The sequence below is a fragment of the Gymnogyps californianus genome, chromosome Z (genome assembly GCF_018139145.2).
Source record: "Gymnogyps californianus isolate 813 chromosome Z, ASM1813914v2, whole genome shotgun sequence".
Taxonomy (NCBI): Eukaryota; Metazoa; Chordata; class Aves; order Accipitriformes; family Cathartidae; genus Gymnogyps; species Gymnogyps californianus.
Window position 1 is genome coordinate 58,039,401 of NC_059500.1, and position 19,819 is coordinate 58,059,219.

The following is a 19,819-nucleotide window of genomic DNA, read 5'->3' on the forward strand; positions in this document are numbered from 1 at the left end:
CAACTTGGAGATTCAGGAACCAGTGTAAGATTCTGGTTTCCTCACCCAGAAGAGGCGTAAGTGAATCACAGAGGTTGGTCCCAGCTTCTGAGGTGGAAAATGCTGCATTGGTCTTCACATAAGTGATGGCTAATAGTTACATAGCCATATTCCCAAGCACCACAATATAATATGTACTGGGAATGCATGTCAATATATACCTATAGAAAGAGGTGACACATGATGAGATGAAACATTATCAGCAGGAATATGAGGCGGCCACATGACTTACAAATGGTAAAGTTGTGAATAAATTGTGTAAATGAATGTCAATAAAACCTTGATAAGGCATTGTATCTGCAAGTATTTTTAGGCATGTCAAATGTTTTACCAGAAAACTATGTTAGAGCTATTTCAGAGAGTTTAATACAAGCTTACTGGGACTGTGCTCTGCATTCTTTTTTACTTTTTTGCAAAACTAAAATTATGCAGTATCTTTGAACCTGGTAATGAAAATTGAGAAAAGTCTCATTAATTTAAAAAAAAAAAAAAAAAAAAAAGGTCAAAAATAACTTTTCAGAGCAGTTAAAAATCTGGCAGCTTAAAGCTCTCCAGAGCTATGATGAAGTGTTGTAAACCAAGGTTTGTCACAAAATTGCTTTGTTTGGAAAAATGGCGTTTTCCTTATGAAAAAAAAAAAAAAATCCAGAAAGTGTCTACTTTTATAGTTATTTGTCCAAAAATGGAGTAGTTGAAGATTGAAATATTATGTTTTGGCCTTGTTACTAAACTAGCTTTAAAGGAGTTGCAGCTTGATTGTCTCACATACTTGTCTCACTTGACTAGCCCCTGGGTCAGAGCACCTTCCTTGTTGCATGATGTGTGATGAAACCTCCTAGGACAAATTGCCTCTTCTCTTCAAAAGGAGGAGCATCTTGAGATGAGAGAGAGAGAAAGAGAGGAGAACATCATTCTCAGTCAGCTCTGCTGTAGCATCTCTGACGTGGGGGTAGTCCCAGCTTTTCCTCATGTATTTAAAGTACTGATTTCTAACTGTGGTAGGTTATGATAGATCTAACTCTGAGTGTGTCCCTGTTGAATTATGGAGTATAGTTTGTTTAAACTTAAAGCAGTGTAATACTGGGAAGTGAGAAGAAAACATTTCTGACAAGATCTCTGGTTTATTTGACATAGTGAAATGAAGCTGCCTGGAGATTAGGAGAGTTACAGGTAATCAGAGCAGGGGTGAATTAACAGATACAGTCCACACTGGTGTATAAAAAATTTGATATGAGCTGACAACACGTGCTCACAGCCCAGAAAGCCAACCGTATCCTGGCTGCATCAGAAGAAGTATGGCCAGCAGGTCGAGGGAGGTGATTCTGCCCGTTTACTCTGCTCTGGAGTACTACATCCAGCTCTGGAGTCCCCAGTACAAAACAGACGTGGACCTGTTGGAGTGGGTCCAGAGCAGGGCCACAAAAATGATCAGAGGGATGGAACACCTCTCCTGTGAGGAAAGGCTGAGAGAGTTGGGCTTGTTCAGCCTGGAGAAGAGAAGGCTCTGGGGAGATCTTATTGCAGCCTTTCAATACTTAAAGCGGGCTTATAAGAAAGATGGGAGAGACTTTTTACCAAGGCCTGTAGCGACAGGCGAAGGGCTAACAGTTTTAAACTGAAAGAGGATAGATTTAGATTGGACATTAAGAAGAAATTTTTTACAGTGAGGATGGTGAGACACTGGAGAGGTTGCCTGGAGAAGTTGTGGATGCCCCATCACTGGTAGTGTTCAGGGTCAGATTGGATGGGGCTTTGAGCAACCTTATCTAGTGGAAGATGTCCCTGCCCATCACAGGGGGATTGGACTAGATGACCTTTAAAGGTCCCTTCCAACCCAAACCCTTCTATAAGTCTATGAAAAGAAGCCGGAAAGTCACAGAACACGCACAGCCTGGCTATAGCTGGAGATTAACATACTTGTATGAGAAGTACAGCTATGACCAGTATCAAAGATCTGATCTGCTCTCTCTGATGCCCTGAAGAACCAAGGAAATCAGAATCAAAAAGCTTCTATCATTTAACAAAATTGTTCAAAATACAATTTAAAATAAATGTATTTCCTAATGATTTACAGATTTGGTTGACATTTATGAGATGCTTCAACTACCCGGTGAAGGATAATACAATCAAACTTACAGCTGTATGGTTCACCCTGTCTTTTGGGTAAGAGTGGTTGAGATCTTAAACCATTTTTTTATAGACTTGACAGACAGAAGAATCATCTGCATGCAAATTTCTGTCACCATGATTATCCTTTTTATTTGGAAAGGTTTTATTCAGCATCTTTCCACAAAAAGTTATATTTATCGGTTAGTCTGTTCTTGGTTGCAAGCCTGACTCATCAAGAATATCTGCTTCAGAAAACTGGCATCTTCTGGTGTCAGCATCTTTCAATATTTTTATTTTATGAAGGATTTTATAATGATGAAGCAACTGCTCCATCACGTAGGCAGCCAAGGGAGCTGCTTGTCCTCACCTCGCAGAGATTTCCAAACAAGTGAGATCAGTGACTGAGCTTTTTCTGTTTTTCACAGCTACTATGGCTTATCTGTCTGGTTTCCTGATGTCATTAAACATCTGCAGTCAGACGAGTACACATCCCGAGTGAAACATTTCCGCAATGAGGAGGTTTCATATTTCGTCTTCAACTTCACACTAGAAAATCAGATTCACAGCAATGGAGAATACATCAATGACAGGTTTAGAGATTTCCTAATATCCTGACTTGGCTGGAATAAACAAATGCATGTTTTAAAACATGTCCTAATAATCTAATATTTTTCTCCTTTAGCTAATGATAGAGGATTTTGTTGCTTTTTAATGGGAATTTATTTCTGTTCTTGATTTCTTATGACTCGTGGAGCATGGGGAGAAGTGGATCTGTACATGCCCTGGTGATTCCTGTGTGAAGATCTCCCATGCAAACTGAGCTTCCTTGTCATCCTGGAAAACAGACTGAAAAGCCTAAGTTAATGATAATTCCTTTCACAGTGGGATTCAAAGTTTTTCAGATCCAACACATGCAGCATATTGTAGGGGGCTGGGGAAGGACATACTTTCATCTCTGTTGCCGGTTCTTTTCTTATATTGATGAAAGACACTTCTGTGAAAACGCTGAACATTGAGAGGTTAGGATCTTATCACAGAAAAATAAAAGCTAAACGTTACTGTAAATCAATAAAAAGTATGAAAAGCTCTGAAATGGGAAACAACACTTTGGCAATGCTTTTTGTGTTTTTTAACTGAATCCAAGCATATTAAGGCTCTCGACTTTACAGATAACTAGATAACTTAGGGGAAAATTAAACACAGCTGGTTTAGGTGTCTGGTTTCTCTTAAGAAATATACAGAACAACCATGTGAATGGTCTCCTGGAAGTCATGGTGTTAAGTAATTATTATTTCCATAGGAAAATCTATATCTAAGTTAATAAAGTTAATGATGTTGGTAATATGGGGCTTTTAAAATTATTTTTATAAGAACTTGAGTTTTAACACAGTTAAAGGTTTATGCATTGCAGACAAAAAATAGCAGTTATCTCATTTTTAAACTAGCCATATCTTCCCAGTTCCGCTCCTTTCCAGGAGGTAGATGTTCTCCTAAAAGCAAAGAACCATTTACTGTCAGTAACTGACAGCACTCTGTCAACCGAGGTCTTATTAATTTGAACTGAAAATTCTTGTAAAACAGTGAATCTAACATTAATCTACTCTAAAACACTGATTTACTCTTTCAAATGTGCAAATTTAATAGGCTTCTGACAGTTATTTGAGATTCACAAAACATTTTCCACAGAAGTATGAACTCATTTGATATTCTTCCTCTGCAAACATTTCAATACTCCACTCACCCTCAAGCTCAGTGTTTCCTTCATGTTCTTTCTTAACTAGAAGATCCATCAATACTTGACTTTTTACTTCATTACATTTCTGTTGGTTTTAATTCAAATCACTGCAACACCAATTTTAATATAGTCACGTTTCCTGTCCAAAGGTAAAAAGTGCATCAGAAGAATGTAGGACACATAGTCTGTCATTTCTATTCCAACTGACTAATCTAATTGCTAGATTTGCTTTGTTCTCCTCTGGAATTAGGCTACATTTTAAAATGGAAAGTGCTATATGAAAAATGATAATGAGTTGACACTGAACGTCAGCCTGATTTTAATCAGAGTCTGTCACAAATGAGAAACGATATAGTAACTAAAACTAATGGGCTGAAAACACCATTCTTCTCACCAATACACAAAGAGAATTCATTAGCTAGTAAGTCTTTTCCTGTGATAAACACAATTAGCTTTTGCTCTCCTTTCTCATAAAGACGTGATTCCAACAACCTTATTGGCAAGAGAGTTTAATTCCTACTGTTTCATAGGTAGCATATTTATTTTGTGTGTTCCTATTCCTACTATTAGTCTTGTAATAAGAAAAACACTTAGCTAGTCACACCAGGTTTAATTAGAGCAGAGCCAGGTCTGTGTTTGGAAGGCTTTGCCACTTTAACAGTTCTTACTGCCGTGTAACAATTAAAGCACTGCTTTTCAAACTGTTGCCACTTCAGGTGAAGTCTGCCAGCAAAACTGCCTTTTTTTAGCTGTAGCTTTTTCCACATCTTCGTGTGAAATAAAAGACATCACAAAAATAATGATGTATTTCTACATGTGTCTTTTCTTTGTTAGCATAGTGATGTTATTTGGTAGAATTATACTAAGAAAGGCTTTCAGCATTGTTTTAGTCTAGTCATATTCAGGAAGAAAGTTACTGCTAGTAATACATTTCATCATTTTTCTATGAATGACTTGATTGACACTCATGACCAAAGACCTAGGAGTTAAATGAGAGTCAGTAAGAAGGAATATGTTCAGAAATAAGAAAAGCTACTGACAATTTGTTTATACCTGTTTTGTGTACACAGTAATTGCAATTGCATCCACAGACACAGGAGTAACAAACACATACTCCCAGTTAGATATCTAGCTGTATAACTGGCAATGTAATAGTGTGTTCATGTTAAACCATTTTGCAAAACTATTTTTTAGCTCTTGGACCAGCATGTTTTGCATTTGAGCCTGACACAGTGCCCAGTGTGTTCATCTGGAGAAATAAAGCTTCTTTAAAAAATTCTTTCTTTCCAGCTTGTTGGTACTAGCAGGTGCTTGTTTGTTCCAAGAGACTGAGTTTCTGGAGCATGATCTCCCAATTTCCAGCTGTAATGTCAAATTACAAGTAATAGTGATTTTACAAGGCTATTCTATGAATGTCATGACATTGGTTTTGGTTGATGATTAAGGACAAGTAATAACAGAAACATTATCAAAGAAATTGTATTACAAGTTGTGGCTGGTAGCTATGTGCAGCTATTTTTCTTATTAATGCTTTTTCTGAACGATAGTATTCTAGAATCAGCTAATCATTATTTACATCTCCAGAATGCCTTTAAGGAATCATTGTTACTGGGGTTGAGATTTTTTAGACCTGTATAGCTGCATCAGCTTGACCTGTTGCTCTTTCTAACCTATGAAGGTAGGCTGACAGAAATTATTTTTATTGGGCAGGTTTATTATGATGAAGTTTAAATCAGTAACCTTTGAAGATTCACTTTTTAAGAACTGTGTGTTTGAAGACATTACTTCACTGAACACATACTTCAGGAACTGTACTTTCGTGAATAGCACCTTCTACAACACAGGTATTACAAGAAAAAATCCTGAACATCCATTGTTCACCTGCATGTTCTCATCTTATGTTTATAATTTCTGGATTTCTAATAAGGCATACAAGGAGTCCTCTTGTAGGGAATAAAAATCTATAAAAAGCAACAGGCCTCTGTAATGTTGTAACAGAAAAGTGAAAGGATCACACCCACACTGGAGATACCGCAGGCCTAAAATTGACTCAGATAATAAACTTCTGTTTGATTTTAATCATCTCTAAAGAGATTCGGTCTGGAGGGAAGAAAATATATTTACTGCTTTACTGGTAGCTTTAACTAGTGTATTTTTATTTAGTCTAAATGTGACTGGTGAAATACTTTGTTCATTGTGCTTGCTGTGGCATGGGAATCTGAGTTCAGAATTCAAACTACCTAGTCTATAATCATTCCCACTCTCCTAAGTATTGTAACAAAACCAGGAATGCCTATTTTCATATGTTTAAACAGAGGGCTCTTTTTTTTTTTTCAGTTTAATAAAACATAACTGAAAGTAGAACATGGCCAACTAAGCTTGTTGGAAAGATGGGACACTTCTTACCGCTTTCCCATAATTCCAGCAATCATAACAGTGATAGAGTTAGGTTTCAGAGCAAGCAACGCCCAGCTTTCTTGGAGTGGAAGGAAGGTATTCTTGATTCAGGGTTATAAGGCTGACAGGAGGAAGAGAAAGAAAGTGGAAGCATAGGGAGAGGTCTCCAAAATGGTATTGGAAGAAGAATGGCCTGAATGGTTGCATGTAGTAACTCATCAGTGTTTGAGCTGAAGATCATGAGGCCTTCTCAGAAATGAAGATTAGTTTAATCTGAATTCTGTAGGAACATTTTGCTTTAAAGGAAGTCAAACCAAACTGAGCACAATCGGCAGTCTCATCTGAAAGGCTGTGTGGTGTGGAAATAGAAGGTGTGATACTGTGCAAGACCAAGTGATAGAAACTTGCAGACACCCAGTGCTTTTTATGCAAGACCAGCTGGTGCTGAAAGGCCTTAACCAAATACAGTCCAAGCAGAGCTGAAATACAGTAATATAACTTGCCAAATTCCAGGGGTTAGTTGCTCTTTTTCATGAGCTTTGCATATTTTTCTATTACGATAAAAAGGTATCAAAATTAACAGCAATAACTAGTCCTATTTTACGAAGCAGTGAAAGCTTCAAGTTGTCATTAAAGTTGCCTAAACTTGAAATGTTTTTAATCAAAAGCTGCACATGGAATCGGCTGTTAGCTGAAATGTTTCTTTCTCTTCTTTCCACAGATCTCGAGCAATATAAATTTGTTGACAGCGAATTGATAAATTGCACATTTTTCCACATCAGGACAGGATGCCAGATTTCTTTTGATGACGACTACAGTGCCTACTGGATTTACTTTGTTAATTTCCTGGGAACTTTGGCAGTATTACCAGGGAATATTGTGTCCGCTCTCCTGATGGATAGAATTGGACGGTTAACGATGCTAGGTAGGGTCTTGATTTTAAAACAGGGAAGTACACCAAAACCTAAAGCTCTCCTGATAAAGCGACATGTTCTCTTTTTAAAGAATTTGGTTCAGAGAGAGGCAAAACATTCCTTCTGCAGATACTTCATTTATGCAGCACCGTAAGTGCTTTTTTAAAAAGCCCCCAATTTAGAAACTCTAGGAACAAAGGGTTCTGTAACCAGTTCTGCTATGCCACATTATCAGTCATTGCTCTTCCACGCTGATATTACAAGACCATTTGGGATGAGGTTTTGGAGAGTGCTGACCATTGGCTTGTCTGTACTCCAGCTGAAAGGAAAGCAAGATGTGCGCAGGTGACCCACAGCTAGTAGAGCAGCTCCTCAGGAGAGTCAGCAGTCCTTTGCCTGTTATCTATTTTGCAAAGTAACACAGTTGAAAGATATTTCCTGTGGATTATCTGCGATGACAGATCTGTTTTCAACTTACTTAACTAACTATGTGGTAGTTCATTGTGTTCACTTTCTAGGAGAATATCTCTATATAAATGCAATTCCCACTCAGTGTTTTTATTGTTACAATATATGAACGAGTTTCAAGTAATCGCAGAAGATGATGAACAAGGAAGAATGGGGGTAGTTTTCCCCAGGCAGCTTGCTTTGGGAGTTCAGAGAGGGTTCCAGCTTAATACTTAATGATGTATCCCAATATTTGAGGAGTTATGTTTTTTTTCTATGAGCCCCTTACAATGTTTGTCTGCCTGATTGGTCTTACCAGCAGAGGAGGTCTCTTTAGTTTTTAACTTAAATATATGGGTCAGTTATTTATCCACCCTGTGTGTATAGAAACATTAGACAAAACAAACAAAGATCATTCTTTAAACACAGCTCCACTTCATGTTCATTTCACCTGTCTGGTACCTAGGTGGTTCCATGGTTCTCTCTGGCATCAGCTGTTTTTTCCTGTGGTTTGGGACCAGTGAATCCATGATGATAGGTATGCTGTGCCTCTACAATGGCCTCACCATCTCAGCGTGGAACTCTCTAGATGTCATTACTGTGGAGCTGTATCCTACAGACAGAAGGTATGTGCAGATACACCTCCCCTAACCTCACTGACATGATCTCTGTACCAGCAGAAATGGTAAACAGAAATGGTTACATATGAGCTTCACAGAGGTAGTGATATTCTGAGTGGGCCAAACAAATACTTTGTCTTATGAATAGCAATGGGAAAAAAGAGATTTTTTGAGCTATTTGGTATGTATTTCACATCAAATATCACCTAATCAGGAAAATACCACAAATGTAGTTTCATGTGAAAGAAGAAGGTCTAACTGCTACTCTCATTTAAAACATAGCTGATGAGTAGTATTTCTGAAAACAGTAATGGAATATTTCTGGGTTTCCTCTAGTGCAACTGGCTATGAAGGCAGTAGTTGGTCCAAAACAGCAATATATCTGCATTTGTCTGTTGGCTGTGAAGTGGTGGGGATGATAATAAAAATCACTGTCTGGAGCTGAACAGCATCTTCTGGAAGAGATTGTAGGCTTGAACCATGCTGAGCTGTTAATGAGTCTGCTACAAATTTGTAAGCAGGGTCACTAGGAGTCTACATACTCAGCATAAAGCAGATACAAAAATGTCTCAGGCACTGCTCCTGACTCTTCATGGCTCTTGCAGGAAAGTTCGGGACAATTTTCATGTCCTGCAAGCTTGCTGCTAGATGACATGGGGGGGGTTCAGATACAGAGTACTTTTTAATGCTGATCTTATATTACTTAATGGGCGGAAGGAAGAACAGTGAAGTCATACGCTGTTGTATGTCGAGTGTAAAAATGTAAAAGCCACCTTTCTTGAACAGACTGGGATATTTCTCCCCCCTCCCTTCCTTAAACAAATTTTATGTAAAATTGCCCAGATTCCTGCCAAGGGACAACGTGTCCTTTCTCCTGTCACAATGTTATTCATTATGTCATTCACTAGAAGTTTCAAATATGGTGAAAAATATTACCAGTTTATAAATGCGTGATGCCTTGCTGGCAAGTCTAAGTTTTTGGACAGAGGCGCAACTGGCTTTAATATTGTCCATCAGGAGAGGAAAACTGTAGAATGGCTTCTCTGTTTTCTTTTCATTGGCATTTTAAAAATATATGCTTCTTCACACAAGAAAGTGATGTCCAGCCTTCTGGTTGTATTGAATAACCATACTAGGCTACTTATGAATCCAAAGCACTAATCTTTAATATTAAGCGCTAGTGTTTTTATGACGCCTGACAAAATGGCTCTTCTGGCAAGAATTATTCCATCATCCAAACTCTATGATATAATTCTAATAAATATCCTTTAGAAATAGCTATCTTTTTGGTATTCCTGAATGTAACAGACACAAATATTTTCTTAAAATGAGGTAAAGATAAACAATTGGAAAAGCCATTGATGTTAATGGAAGCAAAAATAACCCTCATTACTAGGAACGATAAAAAGAATGTAATTGATATCTATTCTAGGGCATCTGTATTTGTAGCTAATAGTTGTTTTTAATTGTTTCTGCTAGCTTTGGGATTGTAGCAAATTCTTCACCATTTTTCTTTTTTAAAAAGTTTATGTGTGCAATAATAGCTGGAATTCCACCTCAGCAATATACTTGCAGCTGAGTTGTTGGGGTTTTTTGCAACAACTCAGATATAGGAAAGTTGTCACTCTGTATTATTGATATAAAAAGGCTGATAGGCCAAATCTACCTATGCCAGGAAAGACATCGCTGATATATACTGTAGATGAGATTTTTTTCCAAAATTTGTGAAAGTGATGGAACCATCAGTGCCAATTATTGCCAGCTGGGTTATAAGGAAATGACCAATTCTCGAAGTCACTTCCTAGACATATTTTTTTAGACTGGGGCAAAGCTTCTTTATGTTTCATAGAACTATCTGAAAATCTATATCTGCAAGGATTCAAATAACTTGCTTCCCAGAATTTTTTCTCTGATATTTTTTTATCCAGACCAGCTACAGTTTAACAGCCACCATTTCCCGCCTCTGATGGTCCTGTCTTTCCTTCTAAGACTCCTCTGATCTCCATAGCCAGGCACAACTTGCCACAGTTTGCCGGGAATTTCCAGCTTCTGCCAGTAGCTGTAGGGCTGAACAGCCTTTCCAGGCATATATGGTATACGAAGCTGCCTGATCTGTTTTTGCATATGAGGTCCTTCATACTTAAGATGATGCCCTCTTTCACTACAAAGCTGCATCCAGAGTGAACCTGGTCCTGAAACAGGCTTCCAGTTTCCCCTCAAAAAGCAATCTAGGCACTACAACTTTGCTCGCTCTGTCACCATTTTACTATTCCAATATATACTTTTTTCTTACTCCTAATGAGTGAAATGACCACAAACCAGCGGCAAAGTGCAGCTGGAGGTTGGGCTGGAAGCAAAGTGTGTGGAAGGAGGCCAGTTCACACTACCATGCATAAGAGACCAGGCTGGGCAGCCCCTCCTTTTCCTCCTGCACAGCTCCTCTTGGAGACCAGCCAGTTGCCAAACCTCTGGGGCTTTGCCGGTGTTGTGCAGCATAATACAAAAGGTGTTTCATAAATTGTACTCCAGGTTATTTAGGGATCATACTGGCTTTGTGCCAGGTAGGGGTGTGGTGAGCAATTTGGAAATGTGCCGTGTATATGATACATGGCACACATTTCTGTTTCCTCTTCTTCAGCTGCCCACAGGGCAGAGTTAAGGTTGCTTCAAAATCTTATCAGATTTGGATTCTGTATGCATTCACACTCATCTACCTGTTTACATTTTAGTTTACTAATGCCTGAATTTGAGGTTATTAAGTAGTTTGTCCTATATTCTTGATGAGTACTTTCAAATTTTATGCCATTTTAGCATAGCTTTTGCCTGCACGTTCTTTATAAAATCTCAGTTGATTCGCACAACTGCTAAAATAAGAGATGTTAGAGGCTGTATAGATTTCAAATGGTTCTCAGGTGGATGACAAAGTTGTGTTAAAAGGTGAAGATACGTTACTAGTGCTAGTCATAGGCAGGTTTCTGTCTTCCAGATGACATACATGGTGGTAATGAATAATCATTTGATTTTTTTTCATTTTTTTTACTTTTCAATACAGATTTTAAAGGACACTCATGATGACTAGCTATAAACCAGCTGATTTCCAGTAAGCAAGTTAATTAACCCAGCTCCACAATGTAAAGAACTTGTATTAACTCATCTTTTTTCTCATCTTTTCTCTTGTCTTTTGCTTTATCTTCTTAATGGCCTGTGCTATTCTGGACTAGTCAGCAGGTTCTGAAAAATCTTTGGTCGGTCATGACCTTCTTGAAGGCCAAACCAAACTATTCCATAGCCTTGGAAGCTCTGCTGTGAAGAAGAGTTATTAAATGTCTTGCAAACATTTTTGGGTGCTCCTAGAGTGCTTTCCTACTCTTTCATAAACTATCCATATTTTCCAAACACTGCTTTGAAAGTATGTGATGTAGAAATTGAGGCACAGGGGAAAAAGTTATTGTTAAAAATTACTTTAGTATTGTCCATCAGGAGAGGAAAACTACACTGGCACGTGTGGTACCAACAATCCCAGTCACTGAGCATTTTAGAAGAGGCAATGGGCTGAAAGTGTAACTTCCACTGCTGCTATAAGTGCTCAGCACTTCAGCCACACAAACCTGAAGGTGCTAAGCTGAGCACCCAGAAAATGTGAAATGCATACTTAATGACCATTTATTTAGCTTTAAGTGACTTGCTTGCATCATATACAAATTCTGTGGCAGGGGTAGGGATGGTATTGTTTCTCCTGACAGCACTCAACTACCTTAACCATGAGACTGCTTTCTCATCTTGCAGTCCCCAACCTTATTCACAGTGGACCTTCCAACTTCTGCAGGAGATGAGGGAAACCAAGTTTTCTTCACTACATTTATGTTTTGCCCTCCAGCTCTCTTTGTTGTGCGCATTGGCAGAGTGATGCGGAAAAAAAATATTATGTGTCGAGGTAATTATGGCTTGTGTTGTAATGTATGCGCCCAAGGGGCTTGCAATAACATTGCAGTTTCCTCTGCCTGTAATATAAATATGAATGGAAAAGTTAAAATTCTCTGAAGAAGTAACATTTAGGAGATCTTTATGACTTTAAAATGCAATCGTTACTTTCACATAAATGATAAATATCTTCTTATGAAGTAACATGGGAAGCACCAACTTTATAAGCCAATACTTTTGTCAAGGAGTGGATACAACAAATAACCCAAACCTAAACAGAAAGTGGAATAGAAATAGGTCATCTCCTGCAGAGTAAATCAAGGTCAGATTGCATCAGATAACCAACAATTCATCAGTTTTACTACAGCTGCCAGAAATCTGGGTTTGAATCTTGGCCAGGAATATTTAGAATTCAAGGTGTGCTGTAAAGTGAAGTCATCCTATTTTGCCTTTTTTTAATACCTCTGAAATAAGTTCATAAGGGTTTGGTCATAGTTAAGAAATAAGTCGCTTATCTTCAGTCCATTATATCTATCTTTTTCTCTTCTTTCAGAGCCCTGAGAATCTATCCCCAGAGTAATAAACAATATTCACAGCCTATGTTAAGTCCAACTTTGTATTGTTGTGTCTGTCAGAAGACAAGTTTTCTATTCTTTTGAGTCTTAACAGCAGTCATTGACTTAAAGTAGACTTCCTGACAACTATTTTCTACTGCCATCCTATGGATGTTGTTCAACTGCATTTTGCTGAAATTTCATGTTAATGTTTCTAAGGCACAACATGCCGAACCTGTGCAATGCCTTGGGCAGTAGTCCAAGGCAGGAAGGCAAATTCCATAGTTTTACTTGCACACTGAGTGCTGTAATTGGCCAGGCTATGATATGCATCTTTGCAGTCATTTTTTAAAAGAACTTAAAATGTCTGGACATTAGAAAATTGTCCATAGCACATTCAGAAACTCTGTTTTGATAGGCTTTGCATATTATAAACACCCACGAAAGTGATATTCAGAGTTTTTTGTAACTTGCTGGATAGGCTTAGCACTAGCTTTGGCAAGAAAGTTATCAAATATCTGTGCTACATGTTCAGTAGCACTCAACTGCAGGACAATGAAGTTTTTAGGTTCTCTGACTATCAGCAACGGAAAGCTGGGCCTGAAGTATTTTATGTAGGAATGTAAGCACCTGGTCTAAGAAGGAGCATATGTGGCAACCAGGAAACAAGCTCTTTTAATCTAAAGGCTTGGATAATCCCTCTATTTTTAACTGTTTGGACTCTTGCCATTTTTATGCGGGGCTTGGGTGAAAGGAAGCTAAGCGTTTTTCTTTGTCACACCTTTCCCAGCAACAGAGGTAAAATACATTGGAGAAAATTCCTTTTCCCTAACATCCAGTCTTCTCTCAGACCTGACACTTTTATAAGACTTTTGCGTTTTTCTCCTATCAATACTAAAATCTATAACTTGGTTTTTTTTTAAGGCAATCTCAAATTCACCACCATTATCTTACTGATGTGCCTGAAGGATTTAATGACATTCTCTAGCTGCACAAGGGATTCTGGCTACCTAACTCCCTTGACCGGTAATAAGGATTGTTCATGGAGTCAAAAAGACATTTTTGTGCCAGTGCTTCACCCAGTCTGATCAACCTAACGGAAATTGGTGTATATAGTAATGACCTTATGCCTTCGGAATTTTTCACTTAATTCATTCATGATGCTGAGATGACACATCACATATCTTTGATCATTTGCAGACTTTCCATACACTCTAGTACTTTCCTGAAACAATGTAGCATAGACTGTACTAGTGTTGCAAGAGAAGACTATGCTCGTATATGTATGTGAATTACAGTATATTTATTGCCTGGCTATTTTTACTCCTCTGGATTCAGTAGAATTAATTATAAAGGCATGAATTAATATGGATTTTAGCTGATCTGAATCACAAACACTGTTCTAAGAAAGGTATTTAAAACCCAACAAGTCTGAATTTGCTATCCCTAGAGCTCAACAGTTTGCTTAATGACTTTGTTCTGACTATTAGCACACAACAAATTCACGTTCAAACACAGTATTAAAATTGAAGGATATGAAGGCAGAAGGTTGAACAGTGACAATGCTTTTCAGGTACAGGTCACAACAACATTTTACTTAAGCCTGTAAAAATCTCACTGTTCCTGCCAGTGACGTGCATATTTTAGGCAAAAGGACATGCCTGAAAACTGCTTAAAGATTAAAAGATTGAACTTCTGCTAGGTTGTTCATTTTGTATCATCAGGACAGCCAAGGGCAATAAAAATGAGCTTACTTTGTCTTACTCTGTTTATAATTTGATAACATTAATGTGATTAGACTAATAATGACCCCTCACAATTGGAAAAATTGAGTAAGTCCATTTTACAAAGCAGAACTGGTTTTTCAGTGCCAACAAATTACCTTAATTTTGCTCAGATAGAAGAGATATTGTATTACAAAATTATTTTAAACCTTAATAAGTTAATTTTTGGTATATAACCTATAATAGATCTAAAGCACAGTGACAGCCCTGAATGTGCTATCTGTAGAGCCCAGCACATGAAAAGAAATGGTCCAAATTGCTCAGAAAATTATATTCAGACCTCTGTTATAACTAGTTGATATAAGCAAAGAGCATCTGTGAAACAGCTTACCTTTATAAGGCAGTATGAAACAACATTGAATATCAATAAAGTATCCCTATATGTTTTGTGCTATTGCGTTTCCAAAGATTTCCTGCCTGTATCTATCCAAATTTGCTTTAGCTAGATCTATGTATTCTTTGGGGGGTTCTGGTATCTCTCTGAACAAACCAAGGCTGTTGATGACTAACTGTCTACTTTCTCTACGTGAACACTGTTTTTCCCTGTTACCATCATTTGGGGGCAAATTTGGTTTTACACCGGCACTGGCAGCTGAAGAAATCATATTTACATGTGCAGACAGTGATCACAACCAGTCACTACCGTAACTTTAGAAATACTTTCTGTGTGTAAATGAGGATGAAATTAGAACAGTTCTGACTCTTTTCCTCTGCTTCTTCCCCTGACTTGTTCAGAATAGCTGCAACCTGTTATTATCCTATCACATAAACTCTGTTTTCCATGCTGGCTGTGTTGTGTTTAACCGCTTCCTACCTGTTTGCAATGAAGTCTATTTTACCACAGCCTTTCCTCTTCATGCTCCTCCTTCCTACCTGCACTCTCGTTCACCCTAGAAGATGCATCAGTCTGGAGCTCCTTCCCTCTCAGGATCTTCTCCCCATCCTGGGTCAGCCTCCTCCAGATATTGCGGGCTTTATCTGCCCTTGTAGTACAGATGTTTCTGTGGTAGAGATTTGATCTTCTTCTCATAGGCTTTGAAAGATTACTCTAGTAGGGTGGCTCTTTGCTGCTTCCTTCAGTGCATCTCCCACTCCTCCTTTGGACCGATTCCTCCAAAAGTCATCCTTAAAATGGGCAAGTTCTAACTTGCTCATTCCTCCTCTGAGGAAGGTATTTTCAAGGAGCTACTGCAAATGTTTCTCTGTCAGAAAGCTTCACAAGCAACGTTCCAAAGTTTCCTTACCTGCTGCTCTCAGCAGTGTGCTCTCCGGCAGCCCTCACCAGTCTACACTGTTGGACAGCACAGCATGTTGCTTTCAAGATGGTTATCTCCAGGATGTGCATGTTTAGCTTTTCTTGGCACTTAGGATTATGTAAAAGTACTGTAGGTTTAACCAAATTTAGAAAAAGCAAGCAAGTAAGGGCTTTGAACACTCAGGAGGCATATCTGAGTCTCTTCTGCTTGTTTTTTCACAGTTTTTATGGGTAGTTTCTGCTCTGTTATTGGAATGACCTGTCTCTCCTTCCTTAGATATCACTGATACTTATTGTCATGCAATATCTGAATGTGTGCCACATTTTACACAAAGAGGAATTATGATTACTTAAGACAAAAGAATAATTACTTCGCTGAATCTCAGGCATTTTAAAGAGACCAAAACACTGCTGTCAATTGCAAGAGATGTATCGCCAAACTAATAATAAATATATTATGATTATAATCACCCAACAAAAGAGACTAACTTGTGTCCTGTCTTGGGGTCAGAAAAGGGATATAATTCACAGGGCTGACACTGGAACAGCAAGTATCAACTCTTCTGATTTTACTTCCATAACATTTTAGGCAAGAGGGTTGACTTTGGTCTGCAACCATGGACAAATGAATATTTAACATTATGGGAAAAAAAACTTTTTGAATGTATATTAATTAGTTCGTATATTAATTAATCCATGTCTTAATTCTGTTCTGCAAACAACCTTTTAACTGACTTAAGAATTTGACAGTAAAAGTACTATTACTTCCAATTAGCACGTTTCTGAATCTTGTTCAAATTCTGGAGTTGACTCTGTGGGTTAACTAGAGTTCTGCTTCTTAGAGCAAACTAGAGCAATTTAGAGATATACCAGGAGGATCTAGACCTACCTTCGTCATTGGTGCAGAGTCCTCAAGTATACCAGGACTGGCATAATTTTGAAGCACAGCATGTCAGATACAGTCAGGGCATGGACAGTGCTGAAAACCCCTATATCCTGGTCAACTATACTACACAGAAGCTTTTACCTCTCCCCCAGTATAAGGTTTGGATGTAAGACACCAAAGGGCCTGACTGATCAACACTATTGAGATCCAGATTTGCAGAAGAGCAGAGGAGATAACTAGTAACACCCTGGGCTGTGGCCAAGTCCGTTGGTTGCTTGAGGCAGAGCACCTCTTCTCCCTTGATACCGTGGTTTGCTGTTTTCAAAATCAAAAAATAGTTCTATGAAGAACATTGAGAGTTTATATCCTTGCTCTCAGCTGGGATCAAGTCTGCTTACTTCAAGCTGATTCTCTGGGCTGCTCTTTAGGAGCTCCAGTAGAAGTTTCTCAAACTTACGTCTGAGTACAGGACTTCTTCCTTTCCCTCACATGTACCTCAGTACAATAACTAGGGTTCTTTTTAGTCACTCAGACCACTAGCATTTCTGTTAATCCCTGCTGTTTAGACTGGGGGCTTTTTCGTCCTAATCGCAGTACTTAGTATTAACAAGAAAGAAACATTTTGTTCTGAAAAGAAGAACATCTATCCTCCTGATTCTTATTATTTTATCCCTGTAAGCACAGTGGGAACTCCGCATAGTCCTTCTCTCTTTCACTTCTAAGGGATTTGAGAAATGTTAGAGATTCTACTATCGTACAGATATTTTTGTCAGGACATTTTTGGTAGGACAAGGTTATATCTGCAACTAAAATCATACAGTCATGTCAAAACACAATTTATTAAAGTGATGGCAGTTTGCATAATACATCTATGCATGGGCTACCAAAGATCTAAAATACTTAATCCACACTAGTAAAATCACACCACTGTGGTGCAAAAGTCCCTCTGAGTTGCCTGTGTCATACTTTCTGTTCACCATCTATTTCCTATCCCTTTTCTCCAAAGTTTCTCAGATATTTCTTCTGCACCAAGCAGGTTTTTTTTATGCCCTATTCTCTTTACCTGTAAGAGGAAAACATTCATTATTATTGGAGGTCTCATTACCCTTTTGAAAAAGCCCTGGTTGAACACGTATACCACCTGTAAGAAATCCATTTCTATTCAGTGTCCCAAGATGATCATCCTTTTATTCTGATGCCTTCTTTCCCAAATCACCTCCTGTCTCCTAATCCAGCATTTTAAGTGTTACTGAATTTCCATTTGCAAGTCCTTTGTTCTACTGTACAGGTGTAAACTTACCTATTCAGTCATTCATTTCATGTTTTGGTCCCTGAGGCAACAGAATGAATTTGCTCTAGCAGCTGAGCTTTGATTTCGCATTATAAAGACAAGTACAGAATCCTTGTTGGCATAAATTCTGTTTAAGATATTGGGGCTATACTGATTTATTCCCACTGAGGATTTGTCTCAAAGGCTTTACTCTTTCACCTATTTTTTAACTGTCTTCTGTTTTCTCTTCTAGGGCGACAGGCTTTGGCTTTTTGAACGCGCTATGCAAAGCAGCAGCTGTACTTGGAAACTTAATATTCGGTTCCCTTGTTGGTATTACCAAAGCAATCCCTATTCTCCTTGCTTCTACTGTTCTAGTATGTGGAGGTCTGGTAGGACTTCGGCTTCCTGACACAAGAACCCAGGTGTTGATGTAACTGGAAAAAGCCATTTACTATTTATTTCCTTCTTCGTACAAATGTCAACTCTCCTGACCGATGGTGCAAAGGCTTCAGATTCTCAACGCTTATTAGAGTGCTCAGATGTCAGAAATTAAACTCAAAAGATACTTTGGAGTGGCAGAGATTTAGAAACTTCTGCATGAAAGTTTAAAATTTCACTTTTGTTTGCTTGCATACATTGCTATTCAAAACCACTTAACTTCAAACTGCAAAGCTACCTCTTAAAACACTTTCAGTGACATGTCCAGGAAGGTAAAAACCATACTGATAATCAGATATTTAAAATGCAAGCAGTCATATTATTTAAAAAATACATGCTAAATTTGACCATGGCATTGTGAGCTTTTGTAACAGCACAGACATGCAAGTCAATTACTTAACAGTATTGGTGCAGAGAATGTTAATATATCAATGCATGCAGCATTAATCAGGAAACTCTACAGAACACATCAGGACTAAGAATTCTGACCTTCTGCAGCTGTGCTTAGATGGTAAAAACTTGTGGTAAAGCCTCTTTCTTGGAAACCTTTTTAGGGAGATTAAATCTAAAGTTAATTACCAGCTACACCCCATATTTGCTGAGGAGAAGGCAATAGCTACTGCAGGGAGATGAAAAGCCTGTATGGGTAAGCAGCAAAGAGAATAACAAAATAAACACTTCCACTCTTTGCTGCTGATTGTCCAGAAAAGTTTTGTTTTCTTCTCAATTGTGGCATCTGGAATATTTTTGCCATTTTAAAACAGTAAATTTTTCTTAAGCCATGAGTGAATAAATGCAAATATTCACGTTGCTGTAAGTATGAATAAAGGAAGAATTAGGCTAGTGAACTATCTGAAAAGTAAGATGCTTTCAGAAGTTTGTTTGGTATTTACACTTCTAATACTCTTTTCTTTGTCACAGAGTGGTTATAAAAACATGTGGCCATAGAATGCCACCTAGCAAATTTAGTCAGGTCATAACTTCAATATAGAGTATAATGTAATTAAAACATCTCAAAAGATTTTTTTTTAGATAATATCAAAACAAAGAAAAGCAATAATAAAAACCATGTTCATTATTTTCACAGTTTATACACTTATTTATATAACCATTTTCTCAGCTGATTTTTAATAGTTCTAGAGATATCTCACCATTTAACACTTTCAGATATCTCTCTGAAAGGCCATTAGGAAAGAAGCCATGGCGAGGCTGCAGGGAGTGGTAAGTTTTTATTAGACCAAGTACAAGGATAGAGAGTAAATGATAGTAAATATATTCCTTCTAAGCGATATGCTGTGGACTGTTCTGGATTACAGTAAAGAGTTCCCACCAGTCCTACTGCTATGCAAAAGGCTATGGGATCTCTTTAAAATGTTAGCATTAAAAATTTAATACAAACACATTTATAAAATCAGCAGACCAAAAGGGCAGATCCTCTGATGACAGA

The 19,819-nt window shown here is 38.0% G+C and overlaps 1 protein-coding gene across 1 annotated transcript in view; it reads left to right on the top strand.

The window, feature by feature from the left end:
• SV2C (synaptic vesicle glycoprotein 2C) overlaps positions 1–18,368 on the top strand; it is an 83,628-nt gene extending 65,260 nt beyond the window's left edge. The window contains exons 7-12 of the mRNA XM_050913186.1: positions 2,114–2,202; positions 2,574–2,738; positions 5,594–5,727; positions 7,002–7,205; positions 8,108–8,267; positions 18,185–18,368. Coding sequence (XP_050769143.1) covers positions 2,114–2,202; positions 2,574–2,738; positions 5,594–5,727; positions 7,002–7,205; positions 8,108–8,267; positions 18,185–18,368 — 936 coding nt within the window. The remainder of the gene's footprint in view (positions 1–2,113; positions 2,203–2,573; positions 2,739–5,593; positions 5,728–7,001; positions 7,206–8,107; positions 8,268–18,184) is intronic.
• The last annotated feature ends 1,451 nt before the right edge of the window (positions 18,369–19,819 follow it).